Source organism: Chiroxiphia lanceolata, chromosome Z, assembly GCF_009829145.1.
Source record: "Chiroxiphia lanceolata isolate bChiLan1 chromosome Z, bChiLan1.pri, whole genome shotgun sequence".
Taxonomy (NCBI): Eukaryota; Metazoa; Chordata; class Aves; order Passeriformes; family Pipridae; genus Chiroxiphia; species Chiroxiphia lanceolata.
In genome coordinates this window covers 9257885-9273448 of record NC_045671.1, presented here as the reverse complement: position 1 = coordinate 9273448, position 15564 = coordinate 9257885, and the positions used below count along the sequence as shown (strand labels likewise).

The 15564-nt window shown below is 41.5% G+C and overlaps 1 protein-coding gene across 12 annotated transcripts in view; it reads right to left on the bottom strand.

The window, feature by feature from the left end:
- The window catches only part of UNC13B (unc-13 homolog B), a 209623-nt gene that overhangs the window by 47167 nt on the left and 146892 nt on the right, over window positions 1–15564 (bottom strand). For all 12 annotated transcript variants that reach the window (XM_032675045.1, XM_032675049.1, XM_032675046.1 and 9 more), the window contains 9 exons: window positions 14667–14836; window positions 13673–13788; window positions 11636–11799; window positions 9022–9172; window positions 7957–8025; window positions 5400–5489; window positions 3818–3952; window positions 2894–3027; window positions 1886–1971 (listed from right to left, as the gene is read on the bottom strand). In XM_032675045.1, coding sequence (XP_032530936.1) covers window positions 1886–1971; window positions 2894–3027; window positions 3818–3952; window positions 5400–5489; window positions 7957–8025; window positions 9022–9172; window positions 11636–11799; window positions 13673–13788; window positions 14667–14836 — 1115 coding nt within the window. The remainder of the gene's footprint in view (window positions 1–1885; window positions 1972–2893; window positions 3028–3817; window positions 3953–5399; window positions 5490–7956; window positions 8026–9021; window positions 9173–11635; window positions 11800–13672; window positions 13789–14666; window positions 14837–15564) is intronic.

Genomic DNA, 15564 nt, shown 5'->3' with positions numbered 1-15564 from the left:
AGTTAGAAGAGTAAATTGCATTATAAATTCTTGAAGGCAAGCACGCAGGAGTAAATAGAACCATGGATTGGCTTGGGTTGGAAGGGACTATAATGGTCATCTCAATCCACCCCCCGTGCCATGGGCAGGGACACCTTACACTAGAACAGGTTGCTCAAAGCCCTATCCAACCTGGCCTTGAACACTGACAGGGATGTGGCACTCACAGCTTCTCTGGGCAACCTGTTCCAGGGCCTCACCCCCCTCCCAGGGAAAAATTTTTTCCTAATATCCAACCTAAACATATTCTCTTTCAGTTTGAAGCCGTTCCCTCTTGTCCTGTCACTCCATGCTCTTGTAAAAAGTCCCTCTCCATCTTTCTTGTAGGCTCCCTTCAGGTACTGGAAGGCTGTAATTAGGTCACCTGGAACCTTCTCTTTTCCAGGCTGAACAATCCCAATTCTCTCAGACTTTCTTCATAGGAGAGGTGCTCCATCCCTTCTATATAAGTAAGAACAAAACTGAAAGGGGACCTAAAATGGTTTGCAGGAGCAAACAGTTTCTAGGGAAAGATAACATGAAATTATCACCATTGCCTCCTCTCTAACATATGAGCAAGTATTGACAATCCCTATAAAAGAGATTCTTCAACATAGTAGGTCTTAGTCCTTCTTCCCCAGTGTCTGTTCTTATATCAGCATGACCTCACAAGACAAAGGCACTGTGGGGTACAAGTGTATATAAAAAGTTCCTAACACAGAATTGAGAACACTTCATCCAGCCCTGCAGCCTGCTGAATTCAAGCCTACAGCTGGCAAAGAGCCTCCCCACAGCACAGTCTCTACTTTTGTTGCACTGACAGAGACTAATACAATAAATGGAGTCAACCTTCTTCACTTACAGAGCAACCCCACAGACTGTTTCTGAAGAACAAAATGCAGGAAACTCTCTTACATGCAGCATTTTTGTCCTAGCAATTTCAAGTAAGAGTCTAATAGGCTGTCACTTCTATAAGCAAGCTCAAATCGAACTAGGGAGAAGTGGATTGAGCAAAATTTTGTGAGTGACCAAAAGCAGCAGTTTGACTTGGGTTTGGAATATGAATACAGACACTAGCATGCCACAAACAGCACCAGCCCTTCTCTTTTATCACAATAGCACCTTACAGGTGATCATAAAGCTGAACCCTACGAAATACTGAGAAAGCAACTGCTACCACAGCTGCAGAGCTAGCGGGAGCTGGATGCTCTCTGAACCTTGTAAAAAGATGATTAGATTGTGCAAATCAATGTATAGAACAAAAATCAAGTTCAGAAACTGTAATCAACCACCTGAAGAGTACTGCAAGTAGCAGAATTCCTTTCTGGAAGTTTGCTGGGCTTTGCATGCCTAACTCATTTGCAGAAACAGTAAAATTTCTTCCCTACTAGGAGGTGGAATTATGCAAAGACTAATTCAAAATGTCTGCAGCAGGAATTGTTTTAACAGCATCTTTCTGCCAATGGCTTAGACCATCTATGTTGTACTATCCAGGGAACTAGAGCCATGACAAAACCCAGAGTCTGACTACGTTTTCAACCCTTTCTACCACAGTACACTGCAGAATGAAGCTACTGCTGGCTGCTAATCTAAGCCAATGTAACCTCAGGTCAAAGAGAACCTCTGATTTCAAACCAGCTGGGATAACAATAAACAGCTTGCAACACAGCCTGACTCAGAGGCCTGGAGCTCATGCAGATCTCGGCCTCAATTCTCACCCATAAAGCAGCTGTGCACAAACAAACCACTGGGAATCTCTGCTCCAAACAGTGCTGCTACTCCTGTGCTTAGGCCTCATTTTCACCAAATGGATGGAGAACAAGAGATCAGCAACAAGTCAGCTAGCAGCAGTGAGACATTCTCTTACCTTCCATGGCGTATTTCATATCCTGGGCAAAAAGACTCCACATCACCTCTGCGCTGATCTTCCCAACTGCAAGCTCCTGAGGAAACCTGAGGGGACATTTGGAAAAACTTTGGCATGTGGCAGAGCAAAAGGCTCTTCTTTATGCAGCTCTGAGCTACACTATGTGATGAAAAGCTCAACATTACGGAACTTCCTTCACCCTAGATAAAGGTCCAGGTGAAAACTGGAGACCGTGAACTGGACTCTGTGGCATAGATTAAGTAATCTGAAAACTACACTGGTTTTAACTCAAAAAGCCAGGCCCTGGATGTCATTCCGGGTAGAGATGTATAAAATAATTCTGGGAATGTGATCTCAACGTCCTTGTACCTTTTTCGCTTTCCTTGTCTATTTTTTTCATTCTCCTTTTCAAGGGTTACTAGGCTGACAGATGAATGATTATTATGTTAAATCAATGATCATTAGGGTATAATCCAGCTGTTCGTGTATAATACCTTGTCAGATCTCTCTCTCTCTCTCTCTCCTGCCCTGTGGGACTGTTGGAGTGGTGTCACTGGTTAAACAGACCTGTTTCAGGCTCCTTTCCAATGCTGTGCCAACTCCACCCAATGCAATCTCCCAGTGCTGCAATGAACACCGTGTTCCTAAATCACAGTGTAAGGCACCATGGCACCACTGTGTGCATTAACGTGCACCCCAGAACTGCTCAACATCAGAAAAAACCAAAAGAACTCTCACCCCATTTTCAGGTGCCTCCCTGAGTTCAGGATTGTAATAATCAGGGTGTTTGTGCTCGAACGCCAGCGTAACTGAACCTTTTGAAACTCTTCCATCCCAATCAAAAAGAGTTATTTATAAAGACAGAGACAGATAAGACAGAAAGACAGACAGACAAGATAAGTACTTCCATAAATGCACAAATGACAGAAGAGATAGAAAGTAGCTCAACAAATACAGCAGAGCACACACAGACTAGTATTAGCCACACAGGACATGGAAGTTTCTTACTGATTCAGGACTGGGGTATAGGAATTCTTGTCCTCTTCTATGATGGAAACTATCAAAGTGATGAGCTTGGGCCAGAAATCAAGGTTCCTGATGCTGGGGCCCTGTTCCTCAGGAGGAAGGTCCTGACTTTTGTTCTGGGAAGGAAGCCATTGGAAAAACAGCATAAACTTTAAGTGGACAGAAAAAGCTTGCAAATGTAGATCACCATTGTGGGCCCTTTCTCTGAAGAGCTTAAAACTCATAATGACTGCTGGCAATTTGCCTGATCTAATGCAAAACATAGTAACATGCCAAACCATGTTGCTTACTGGTGACCTCAAACCCAACTAATCACTGTTCTGCCATTTACCATGCCAAGAGCAGGCCAGGCTCCAGAAGACCTGCTGAGACATTATTTTCCCTAAGCTTATTCCAAATACTTGCTTTCTAGGCACCTGCTTGATGACTATATCCACACTGACACACTGTGTGTGCATTACTACACAGTGGTTGGAAGCACTTTTATGGATTTGAAAACAGTTTGTGTCTAGAGGCACCTCCTCTAGACTGCACTCCTAAACCCAGTGCAGGATACTGGCTGCTAGAAAACAAGGTAAAATTTCACTGCTCGGGGTTTATATATGCTAAAGTTTCCTGGATCAGTCTACATCTGCTCTAATTGGCTTTTGCTCATTCAAAGTTACATCAAACCTTCCCTTCACAAGTAACTGCTGAGGCTGGCAAAATGCATCATAATTAGTGTAAAACAATTATCATCCTCCAATTACTAATTAGAGCTCATTATTTGATTACAAGTTTCGTGCATTCAGAAGATAACAAGTCACGTAATTTTGTTTGTGTTGGCTTTTTGTATCAATTAGTACTCTCGTTATTATCTTAAGAAAATCAGAAACTTGGACTTCAGCCTTCTTATCAGCTACTCACAGGGTCTGTCTGGTACTCGCGACTGTACAGCTCATGACAGTTGTTGAAAATGTACTCGTAGGTGGAGTTGAGACAAGCTTTTACACAGTCCTTCACCACCTGGCTGGCTCGGGGTGGGCTCTGCAGCTCTTGGACCTGACAAGGAGACAACAAAGAGAGTCAAACAAAGAACTGCTCATAAATCAAACAGGGAAGGAACACACCACCGGTTTGGGAACCACCCAGGGCTTGGTGGATCTGCTTTCAGCGACTTGGGCTATCGGTGACCTGAAGCCACAAGTGGGTCACTCTCCCCAGGCATCAAAGAGCACTGATGACACTTATCTCCCCACTGGACCATTTGCAGAACAAAAACATATTTTGAAAGGCCAAGGAAGATTTCTCAAAATAGACAGATCATGTGGCTTCATATGTGTATAATCTGAGCCAAACACGCAATTTCTGCTGAATTTATAGGATTTTGTTACGAGGCCAGCGAGTAATCTTTCCCAACATTGGAAGAATGTGTAACAGACCACCAGAGCAGATAACATCTGATCTGGAAAGTCTTGCTGAAGACCACTCATATGCCTCTAAATACAAAAACTTGCATTAAGGACATCTTTCATCACAAGCTTTATTGAATTTTAAAGCACACCAGAATCCCTAGGGTCATGCCAACTGATACGCCTTCTCCTCTTGCAACAGCAGCTGTTTTCATTATTTCATTGTTATATTGCTTTAGAAAAATGCTGCAGGAGCACTTTAAACTAAACAGATAGGCAGGCATCACCCTGCAAATACAACAATAACCCAGCAATTTTGATACTGTCAGTATCTCACAACTTCTCCGAGTATTTCTATAAAGCAAACTTCCGATACGGACAGATTGCCTGAATGAACACTCTTAAAATAAAGTTCCAAAACATGATTTACCTTAAGGGTTAGGAGTAAAATTTTAAGAACTTCCTGAAACAGTTCAAATTAAACACTTGTTTTTTGATAAGAATTTCTATGTGACATGTACAAACAGATGAGAGTAGGTCGTAAACTTTTAAAAAAAGTTTAGAAACCAATAATCAGGAATCAAAAATAATCTCATTACACACTGCTAGAACAATAAACTTAACTATGGAACCATCACATTAGCATTCATAAGAACTCTCTTGGACCTCTACTGAGAGATATTATCTTGTTGCAGTATTTTACCCTCCATGAGATAAATTATAAAATATTTACTAGATAAAAGATAGTGAATAGATAGTAGTGGCTGATGTTACAGTTAGTTTTATAGGAAAAGCTTCCTAATGATGTTAACAGAAGCAAATTATCTTCCTAAAATTAGCCAATTTTCTTTATTCCTTTTCCTTTCTTTTTTTTTATGCCATATTTATGACTAGGCAAAAAACAATTTACATCTTCTCAGTGCAAAACACAGTGAAGTAAAGACAAAATGTGGATGTTTATACATATTCACAGATGATTTCCATCTTCCTTAAGTGTCTAAAGCACAACAATGTTAAACAATGCTTTGAAAATGGGAAATCAACTCCTAAGGGAAAAACTAAAGAGATGCCATTCCCATCCCCACCCATATCACTACCTTCATCCTGAAAAAGGTGATGCTGGTCAGCAAATCCACTGTAGACTTCAGGTCCTGCAGGCGTTCACGGCTGCTGGCTGGGAAGTTATTCTGTTGACAGAAAAGGGAAATCCTGTTGGAAAGCACAGCCAGATCCATGCAAGGCTTCAAGCATGTGCTAAATAAGGAAACTGTCTTGGAAACATTTCCTGCTCAAGAAGCTTGTACCAGTCAAAACAATGCTCAATAAATAAGGCCTTTTTGCTGCAGGAGCTTATCTGTTTGCTTAATTAAATAGATTCTCATAAGAACGCAAAGTCCATGGATGCCAGGAGACTGACAGCCCTCAGCAGCAGGAAATCTGTCCTTGGCTGTTGAAGAAGCAGGCTGGGAACAGCCTCACCCCTGGCAGCCCTGGCCTCTTGCCTCTGGTCGCCTGTGTGGGCCCTTTCCTTTTTGCACTCACTGCTTGGTGTTTTGGCTTCCCTTCTGAGATGCTGAGAGATGTGGTGTATTAAAAAGCTCTCCAGAGAAACAAACTGGACTGAGAAGGAAAAATGAACACCGTTCCCTCTAAGAAGATATTGTAACCACTCAGCCATCTGTAAGACCCCATCTGCCAAGATAACTTATGCATCCTTCAGTGCCTCCTTCCCTCTAATGCATTTATTTTACACACCCTTCCCATCACCCTGCTGTCCACAGCCATACACGCCTTCCTCTTCCCCTCTCTGGCTCCCACTCAAATTAGAAGTCTTGTCCCTTCCGTATATGACACATATTTGTGTATGTGCACATATGTATATCTATGTGTGTAAATACATATGCTGAAGGCAGAAAGCTTCGCTTCTTGCATGAGATCCTCCCTTTCCGACCTCAGGCACTGCACCCTTCCCTACACTCCCACTCTCTTCAACTTTTGTCCTTTAACTCCATTCATGTTCCTCAGCAGGGTCTTACATTAAAGCTGATGTGATTTTTGGTTTTGCTGCAAGTACAATAGCAAAGGCAAGCTTCACTTGGGTAGTCTCTTCTTGTTTGCAAGTTCAAAAATTATTAATACAAAGGTAAAAAAGGGCAGAGGAGAACAAGTGTTCACTTTTTATTGAGGACTTGCAGAAAAATACACAGTCTCTTGACAGTAGTAATTGAGTATTGCTGCAGTTCAGCTAACCAGTGCAAAGAATTTAATTTGCAGTTATTTGTAGATGCTCATTCCTAGATAACTCTCCTTTTAAGGTTAACTTGTCTACACATGGGCTCTCTGGAACTCAGGGTATTTATCAAAATCAAAGCCTTTGAAGGGTCAAGATCTAAGTACAAACCACTGGATGAATGTGAAATGCTATCTGCTGTCTTGAAAGCTGCAAACTAACACCTTTTCTTCCATACCTTAACCTGCCCTTCAGGGGTCTTAAAATAATTACTAAATGGTCTCAAATTGCTTCAGACGTTTCTCTAAATATAATGGCAATTGGATAACACCTGAAATATTTAAACTACACAAATCTTTCCCGGCCCTTTATGTAAGACCTTTCTTTATGTAAGACCTTACTTGTCTGTGCACAGGTCAGTTGCATTAGCCACTGAAAAGCAGCTTTTAATGAAGACCAAGCAAACAAAAAAGGCATCACTGCTACGGATTCCTATTGCCATGCGTTGATAATTTGCCTTCTGCTACTTGGTGGCTCTGTTTAGACCTTCTCTTACTAGTACTGTAGCTTTAGAATAGCTCTTCATACAATATTCCTTTTATCTTCTTTTGCACCCTGCCCCTTTTCCTTTTTGTTTTCTCTTCCTACCGCACTTCTCTTAATCCTCTCATGTTTTTCTCTTACATATGTTTTTCTGCGTTTCAGATGAATGCACTAATCAGAAGAGGATCTAGTTTAAAATAAATAAATAAAATCAAAGCTCACATTTGCCACCATTTTTACAATTTTCAGTTAATTAATCAACAACTGAAATATGGCAAGGACATTAAGAAAAAAGCCAAGTCACGTGATAAGACTAAATTGACTCTGCAGTAGCAGAGGAAGAAAGCAGAGGGTTTATGAAGCCTATTAGACTAATGCCAACATTTAAAACTCCTCTCTTCAGAAAATGTTGAAGAGGACAGAATCTCAAACCCGATAATACATCCTGTAGATCCAAAGTTAGGGACAGTGATTTGAGTTTACCAAACCTCAAATAAGTGACAACGTGGCTGTGGGTCCTCTGAAATATTTCTGTCATACTAGGGGAGAACAACTGTATTTTCCATTTTTAGATGATACCTGAAGGAGCTGATAAGAGAAAATAATTTAATCCAATCCAACTTGCATTTCTGGGAGAGTGTCAGAGATGAGCACAATTCACAATCCTCAAATTATTTCAGAAGGCTTGAGGAAGTTATAATGGAAGAAAAAAACATGATCCATGAGGAAAACTAAATGGTATATTTAAGTAACAAGTTTGTCATGACAATTCCTTAAGTCACAAACTACACAAAAAGTTAGAAACATATGAGAAATCCAAATGGTGTGTTTATCCTCTGCCCACCAGAATGCCTGAAAGGACTATATTTATTCTCACTCACCCTGTACATTGAGAGATCAATCCGAAGTGAATTATGAAGCTGGTCCAGAAGCTTCACAAATCGTTCTTTCTGTTGAGAACACCAATAAACATCACTTATCATCACTGTCCAATCGATGTTCAGAGTAAGCAGCAGGCTATCAGGTAATTAGCGTCAGAACTCATGAGAGCAGGAGGAAGCAGTATGGATACATGGCATTGTGTAAACAGTGTTTTCTTTCGATTCTTGGATTTACTTTTAAACTGTAATTATTTCTGAAGTCTGTGTAATGTTAGAATTGTCAGAAAAAACACTCCATTATTACTCTGAAGTAGAGGCAGAAGAGAAACCCCTCTGATTTCTAGTCTGCAATTTACACCAAACTTGTATTTAAGAGAAAATATTTATTCAGAGATGGATGAAGTACAGCAGAAAAGAGTCTAATTCAGAGCAATAACACAGCTGCAAGATCTTATCTATTAGTTCAGTGACAAGTATTATAGGCTTCTTGTGACATATCTTCTTGAGGTCAGATTTCTCCTCTGGATTCTGATTTGGCATTGTGAACACCTCCTCAATCTATTCATGAATTCTCAATCTGATGGGAAGCATAAGCCTTTCCAAATACTTTGCCAGCATACTCAGTTCCACCACCAGTTATGTCAAAAATATTTTAACCATTAGAGGGATAGACATTTCTTGTGGCTTCGAGTTTGTTTTTTCTTCCTTAAAGCAGTCGCTATTTTTAAAAATAAAGTTCTGAAATTACTAGATCACATGGTATATTTCAGCAACAGCAACAACATGCAGAGTTTAGTACTGTTTGCTCATTCCATACCATCTGCGCTCTATTGTAACGTGAACATAAAGAAAAAACATCACAATGCATTACACTGATTGGTAAGAAAAATGCGTGATGATGACGACAATAAACCCATGCTCTTTGTACAGTCTGAAAGAGTTTTACTGCTTCCAACTCCTCACAGATTTAATGTTCCTTAAACAGAAGTTATTTATTGAAAGGCAGAAGCACCGTAGGGAAATTACAGAAGTCCAGCTGTAACATCACCAAACACTCAAACATACCCCAAAATTGGAGGCTGCAAAGCGGTCCGAAGCAGACACGTTTGTGGAGGCAGTGGTGTGTGCATAATAAGCATTGATATTGGCAAGTAAGGTGCTCATCACAGCTGGCACGCCTGGGCACATGTATTTAGAAGAGAGACATGCAAAATGCCTGCAAAAGAACAGTTCTGTAAGTCATTCTGGTCTCCCTTGTGTAGCAGTACTTGACTTTATCCCTTTAATAGACCCTGTGTTCTGGCGGGCACTGATGAACAGATGCAAGTTATGTTTCATCCCTTTATGCAGCTTTCCAACATCTCAGAGCCTTTTTTCAGAATGACGCCATCTAGACAACAGCTCAAAATGAGAAATCCCTTCACTACAGCCCTTTCTAGATCATAAACCAACTGTTTGCTGCCAACAGCTTGTGACTCCAGTCATACCCTGGGTCTTCATGCCAATTCCTAGAACCAAGCCAGACACAAGGTAATCTATATAATTTGCTGCTGCTCGAGGCAGACACAGGTTCTGAGGTGACATGAAGCAGCAGAAACTGCCTCAGAGAGGCAAAGAGAGAGCACACATGCTGGTATTTCTGTGCTGCACTGATATGTGATTCCTTATTGCTGACCCTTCCAGCCTGCAGGAAGCATGCACGTTCATTTGCATTTTCCCATTCTCTCATAAAATGCAAGGAACCCTCCTTCACAAAATCTCAACATTATGCCAGGAGCACCCAGGCTTGTGAAATGATTAAATAATCAGAGAAAATCCATTAGACATACGAGGGGAAAAAAATAATCAGAACTTAAGAGGTCTTGCATTATGGGACATGGCAAGTAAAGTTCATTCCAACAGGCAGGAGAGTTGAGCTGTTTTTAAGCTGGAATCCTCAGAGCTCCCAAATGAAATCTGGAAGCTACTTTCCAAATGTAGCTTTCTCCTTAAGGGACTCATAGAATCGTAGAATAGTTTGGGATGGGAGGGACCTTTAAAGGTCCACCACTACAGTGAACAGGGTCATCTTCAACCAGATCAGGTTGCTCAAAATCCCCGACCTTGAACGTTTCCAGGGATAGGACATCTACCACCTCTGGGCAACCTGTCCATCCAGGGTTTAGCACCCTCATTGTAAAAAATTTCTTCCTTTTATCTAGCCAAAATTTACCCTCTTAAAAGTTTAAAATCATGCTTGCTACATGATACTTATGTACCAACTGGTCATCTAGGCACTTGGTAAATAAATATAAGAACATAAAATGGCTTTGTTTAGCTTTAAGAAGAGAAGGTGTGAGGAGTGGGGATCTAATCAGTGTCTTGACTACTTAGCAGAGAGGGGAAGGTTATAATCATAGAATCAATCATTAAGGTTGGACAAGACCTCTGAGATCATGGATTCCAACCATTAACGTAGCACTGCCATGTTCACCACTAAATCATGGCCCTAAGTGCCACAGCCACACGTTTTTGAACACTTCCAGGGATGGCAATTCCACCATTTCTCTGGGCAGCCACTCAGTGAGAAGACTGAGCCAGGCCAAAATCCTTTTAGAGGGAGGACTAAAAGATAGGCAGCAATATGCTGCAGCTACAGCATAAGCAATTCAAAGTACAATTTTCCAGTCTGGATTTTAACCAGGGATTTCTTTCCCAGAGTACTACAGCCTGAAGACAGGAGCCAAGAGAGGTAGCACACCTTCATCCTTGGAAATTTTCCACTTACTGAAAGAGCCCCGAGCAGTCTGGTCCAACTTCCAAGTTAGTCCTGCTATAAGTAGTGACTAGACCTTCAGAGAAACCTTCCAATTCCTTTCCATTTTGGCTTTAACCAATAGGTAGAAAAGCTGCTTGCAAGGTGACATAGGAACAGTTCATAACTCATCCAAGGACCCATAACCCAAAACTTTCACCTTCTAATGTGAAAAAGTTCACTTTTGCCTTCTACATATTTTCATTTGAAATAAGAAATAAGCTAGGCACAGCACTACTAGTCTTTAAGAAGAATGACTAATCCCAAATCCAAGTAAAAGTATAGTGACAAGGAAAAGGTTCTTTGAAGATGAAGAACTGCATTAGTCTAGCTCCAAATAAGACAAATCAGTTGCTCCATTACTCAAACTTTCCATAAATGCCTTCAGCAGCACCTGGGAAATCAGTCACTTCAAAGGAGTGTAACAATTGCTGCAACAACTGTGTAGGACAAATACTTTCACAAAACCTCAGCCCTTCTCACATAATCAGAAATATTCCGTGGGAACCCTGAGCAAAATCTTTTTAACAGAAAAGTTCTCAAATAGGGATTTTTGAGAGTCTTAAAACAGGAATGTCTAAGCCACCAATAATAAAATATGGTCATTTACGCTAGTGAAGTTGGTGTAATTCCTTAGAATTAGTTTTAAAGGTGTTCACACAAAGTGTTGAGATAGAAGCTTAATTCCAGCACTTTGTCAGACATTAATTTCTAGACTTTGAGGAAACTGGTGATTCAGAGACAGGCTCACAGCAAGCCCCATAAGGAGCAGCTGTCACTGCCAAGCCTTCCATCACCAGCACACTTCATCATCTAAATAGTAAAAGTCACATCAGTTAGTTACACCAATTATGTGCACTAAAGACCACACAAAACGCGTCTTACGTCATGGCCTGGTATATTGATTCAATGCCGTAACGCATTGCAAATTCATCCACGATCTCTTGCGCTGTCTCGTCAAAATACACCTTCCAGGCATCATCTCCTTTGGCATCAGGGATCTTCACCACCCCATTCCCTTGCACATCTGTGAGATGGTGAAAGAGGTTCTGAAAGACAAAGCAGGAACAGGTTTGTGTGTGAGGCTGCTGAGGCCTTTCAGCAAGATTCACGAAGATCTTGGAACTGCTGAGGTGGTGGCACCAACACAAATTCCCTTGTTCTCCTCCTATTTATTTCCCCCTACCCATTCTGTGTTTTCTGCCTTTGCCTTCTTTTCTTCTTGAGTGCTCATAGCCGAATTTTTTGCATGTGGACCTACAACTTTACCCAGCAGACATTGTGAACAATGCAAAAGAGTGCTTCAGTGCTCTGAAACCACACACTAATTAGTTTCCTGAAACCTACACATTTCTGTCCTTGGAAAGAAATGTCTTGGACAACCTATTTAAACTAGCTGACGTTACAGCTCTGTATCAGCATTGTAATTATTATCATACAGCAGAACAGTCCAAGGAGTGGTTTTTCTTCTGAGAAGGATACCCTTAAGATCACCCCTAGCAACTAGACACTTGCATTATTATTCATCATAACCTTTCACTTTATCTAACACTACAAAAGTTTTCAGCTATCATTGCTGTGCAGAAATTGCACAATCAGCTAAGGGTTTCTCAGTTATCCTCAAATTCAAGACACTTGCAGATTCATCAGCCTTTCAGACAGCTGGCTCCCTGCAGTAAGGGGTGCAAAAGTCTAATGATCTCATTAGTAGCTAGAAGACTGTGCTTTACACTACTATTTTTCCTGATTAAATTATCCTTGCTGTAAATCATCTTCATTTTAGAATACACAAATGAAAGAAGGGGATACTTAAAATGAGACCTATTCGCAAAAAAACAGCAGCAAGTGATCATGGATGTTCAAAGGAAAAAAAAAAAAGAATCAGCTTATCAAACAGAAGCCATCACTGAATTAAAAAACAAATATGTATTGAAGGAGACAACGCAGCCTACTAAAAGAAGCCTACTAATGTTTTTTCTGAGCTCCATATCTGTCCCATAGACAGCTCCTTGGTAAGGCCAGAAGACACCACAGGACTCATCCAGCCCAGTGTCTGGATAAATATGTTGTTCCTGTTGATGAACAATCTACTCTGTGATGCAACTGCCCTTCTTGTCTAAGATGAATTTACTTAAACCTCCCTGGACTTTAGGATATTCTTGTATAGAGGGCTCTGGCAACTCTTCCTTATTCAGGCACTCAGAGTCTCACCCTGCCACCCGATTCTCTTCGACATATTTAGACTGGGCACCATGCATCTCTCCAAGACAGGGTTATTCCTTTAGTCCTTTTCCTAAGTCATCTTTGGGTTTATTCCAACTTCTGCAGCATTGCCTCCCCAGCTCAGCCCATCCTGAGACAGGTCGGTACCCAGTAAACTCAGGTGATCTTCTGTTCCCCAAAAGCACAGTTCTGTTCCCCCAAGCTGTTGTACAAAACTACACACCAGTGCAGCAGAACAAAAGAATTTATACCACCAATATATGCATCACTCAACAGCCAGAAACAAAGCCCTCCACAGTGATAATTTACCTACAAAGCACTTTAGTATGTTTCCTCTAAAGAAAGGCAGAGATACAGTACACATTGAAAACATCACTCAAGGAATTTCAAAGGTTTCTCCACATTAAACTCATCTTTAATTGGTTCTGAGTGGATCCAATGCCTCATCTCAGCCTAACAGTAGCACAGCTGTGACATGGGATGGACTGAGCCAGCCAGCCCCCAGTATGAGGGACACAGCCTAAAGCTGCCTTTGCCTTTCTGACAAATGCAGGTCTGATGATTCACTGTGTTACCAGGCCTGCATAGCAGGGAAAGCAAAGCTCACCTAGGGCAAAGTGGCACGTTCCAGGGAAATTAATGTCAGAAAATTGCTTTTTCAGTAGTCAGAAGGAACATGGTGATGTTCCCGCCTCTTACCTCGTGAAGGCAAGTGTACTGAATATGATATGGAGCCACCTTCTCCTCGCCTTTGATCTCCACACTGATTTGCAGACGGATAGCCCCGGACACTGCAGACTTATCTGTTCTTTTCTCTAGAAGGAAAAAACATCAGCGACTATATGCATTGTTCATGTTCAGAGCACAGACATCTTGGGGTGACAACACTGGCAAAGAAACTGCTGGAAGCTCAGGCTGAGTCATCTCAGAGAAAACTTTCTCTTTTCTTTCAAAACATTGAATACTAAGTAGACATCAGCAAAACAACTGCCATGATACACCCTCAATATGACACATCTAGCTAGAACTATGTACATTTTTAGACATAAGACAGCCTTTCCATCAGCAAATGTGCTACAGTGTCTTGGATTCAGTCAGCTGAACTAGAACCACCAAGGACAGATTCCTTTCTGAGAACAGGGCTGAATGATGTGGAATTCTTCCCTAACTTCACCACAGCCCTGAACTCCTGGGAATTGCTGGCTGTCCCTATCAAGAAGATTTTGGATCTCCTACAACTATTACTGTGCCTGTCAACTCAGCACCATCTGGTTACTTGCTAGTACTTTCCTCAACAGTCACTGGGAAAGGTCTCAACAACCTGCCAGCCCAGTGCAGTGCACTTGATGGTTTTGTAGTCAGGTAAAACTTTTGTGTTAAAACAAAACAAAAAAAAGGATGTGTGTAAAAGGGCAGTATGCCTGCAGCACAGGTGGAATACAGTCCTGCCCCAAGCATTTCACCCATTGTACTTTTCAATGCCTGACAGACAAAACCCATCAACCCTCTGACATGTTACACTCCATTTTATCTGGGATCAGCTTTGCAGCTGCTCTGCAGTGGCATCATGTACCCTTTGAAACCATGGAAGTTTTTTTTTATTTCCTTTCTTGCAAGTTGTCCATATGCATCCAAGTGCTACAAACATTCCCAAACTAACATGTAACATTTTCAGACCCAAAGCCCTGCTCACCAAGGTTGTACCACACATCCATTTCTCCGCTCAGAGTACGAACTTCAATGATTGTCTGCCCCAGGAAATCATCTGACTCGCGTTTCAGTCTCTGCTTGACACGAGACTTGATGTCATCATCTTCATCCCACACTCGCACCTTGATCCGGTCAGAGGAATTATGGCACTCACTGCAAACAAGAGAAGTGTAATTTATTTAAGAGTGCATAATGCAGCCAACATTTATATGCGGCACGCTTTGCGTTCCTCTTGACCCATTCATTCAACGTTAGAGGGATGTATTAGCAAAATCTATTAGCAAAATGTAAACAATGCCTGTTATTTAAAAGTGGAGCATCTGGTATGAACTACTCAACAACCTCTTGGTGTGCTCTAAATGCTCCTGTGACATGGCAGATACTGCACTCCAGACACAAGTTGAAGGACTGCCCTGCCCTCGACCACCAACTTCACACTTACTAAGTGGTTGTGACTCTCCTGCTTGTCCTTACTGTCAGCAGTAGCTCCCCAAACTTGGGAATTCTCTTCACAGCTGACTGTGAAGCCCACAGAAAGCTGGGGATAGCTAAACTGGTAAATGCTTTCAGATACACCCCAAAAATGATGATGAGCATCTCACTGGTCTCAGCAGCTCACTCCATCAATGACCCTCTGTTCAGCTGTAGGTGCTAAGGGCTACCTGTATTTATGCAGTATTTAGGACAGCACAGTCAAGGTCTGTGACACACACCCTTCACGCTGGTTTCTAAGAAAAGGATAAATAGCTCAGGTGGAGGTAGATGTCTTACTTCAAAACAGTCACAAAGCAGTAATGTATGAATGCACGATACATTACAACCAAATGATGCACATATTGCCTGAGGGGAAAGGGTGGGGTACAGTAATTACAGCATTGGTA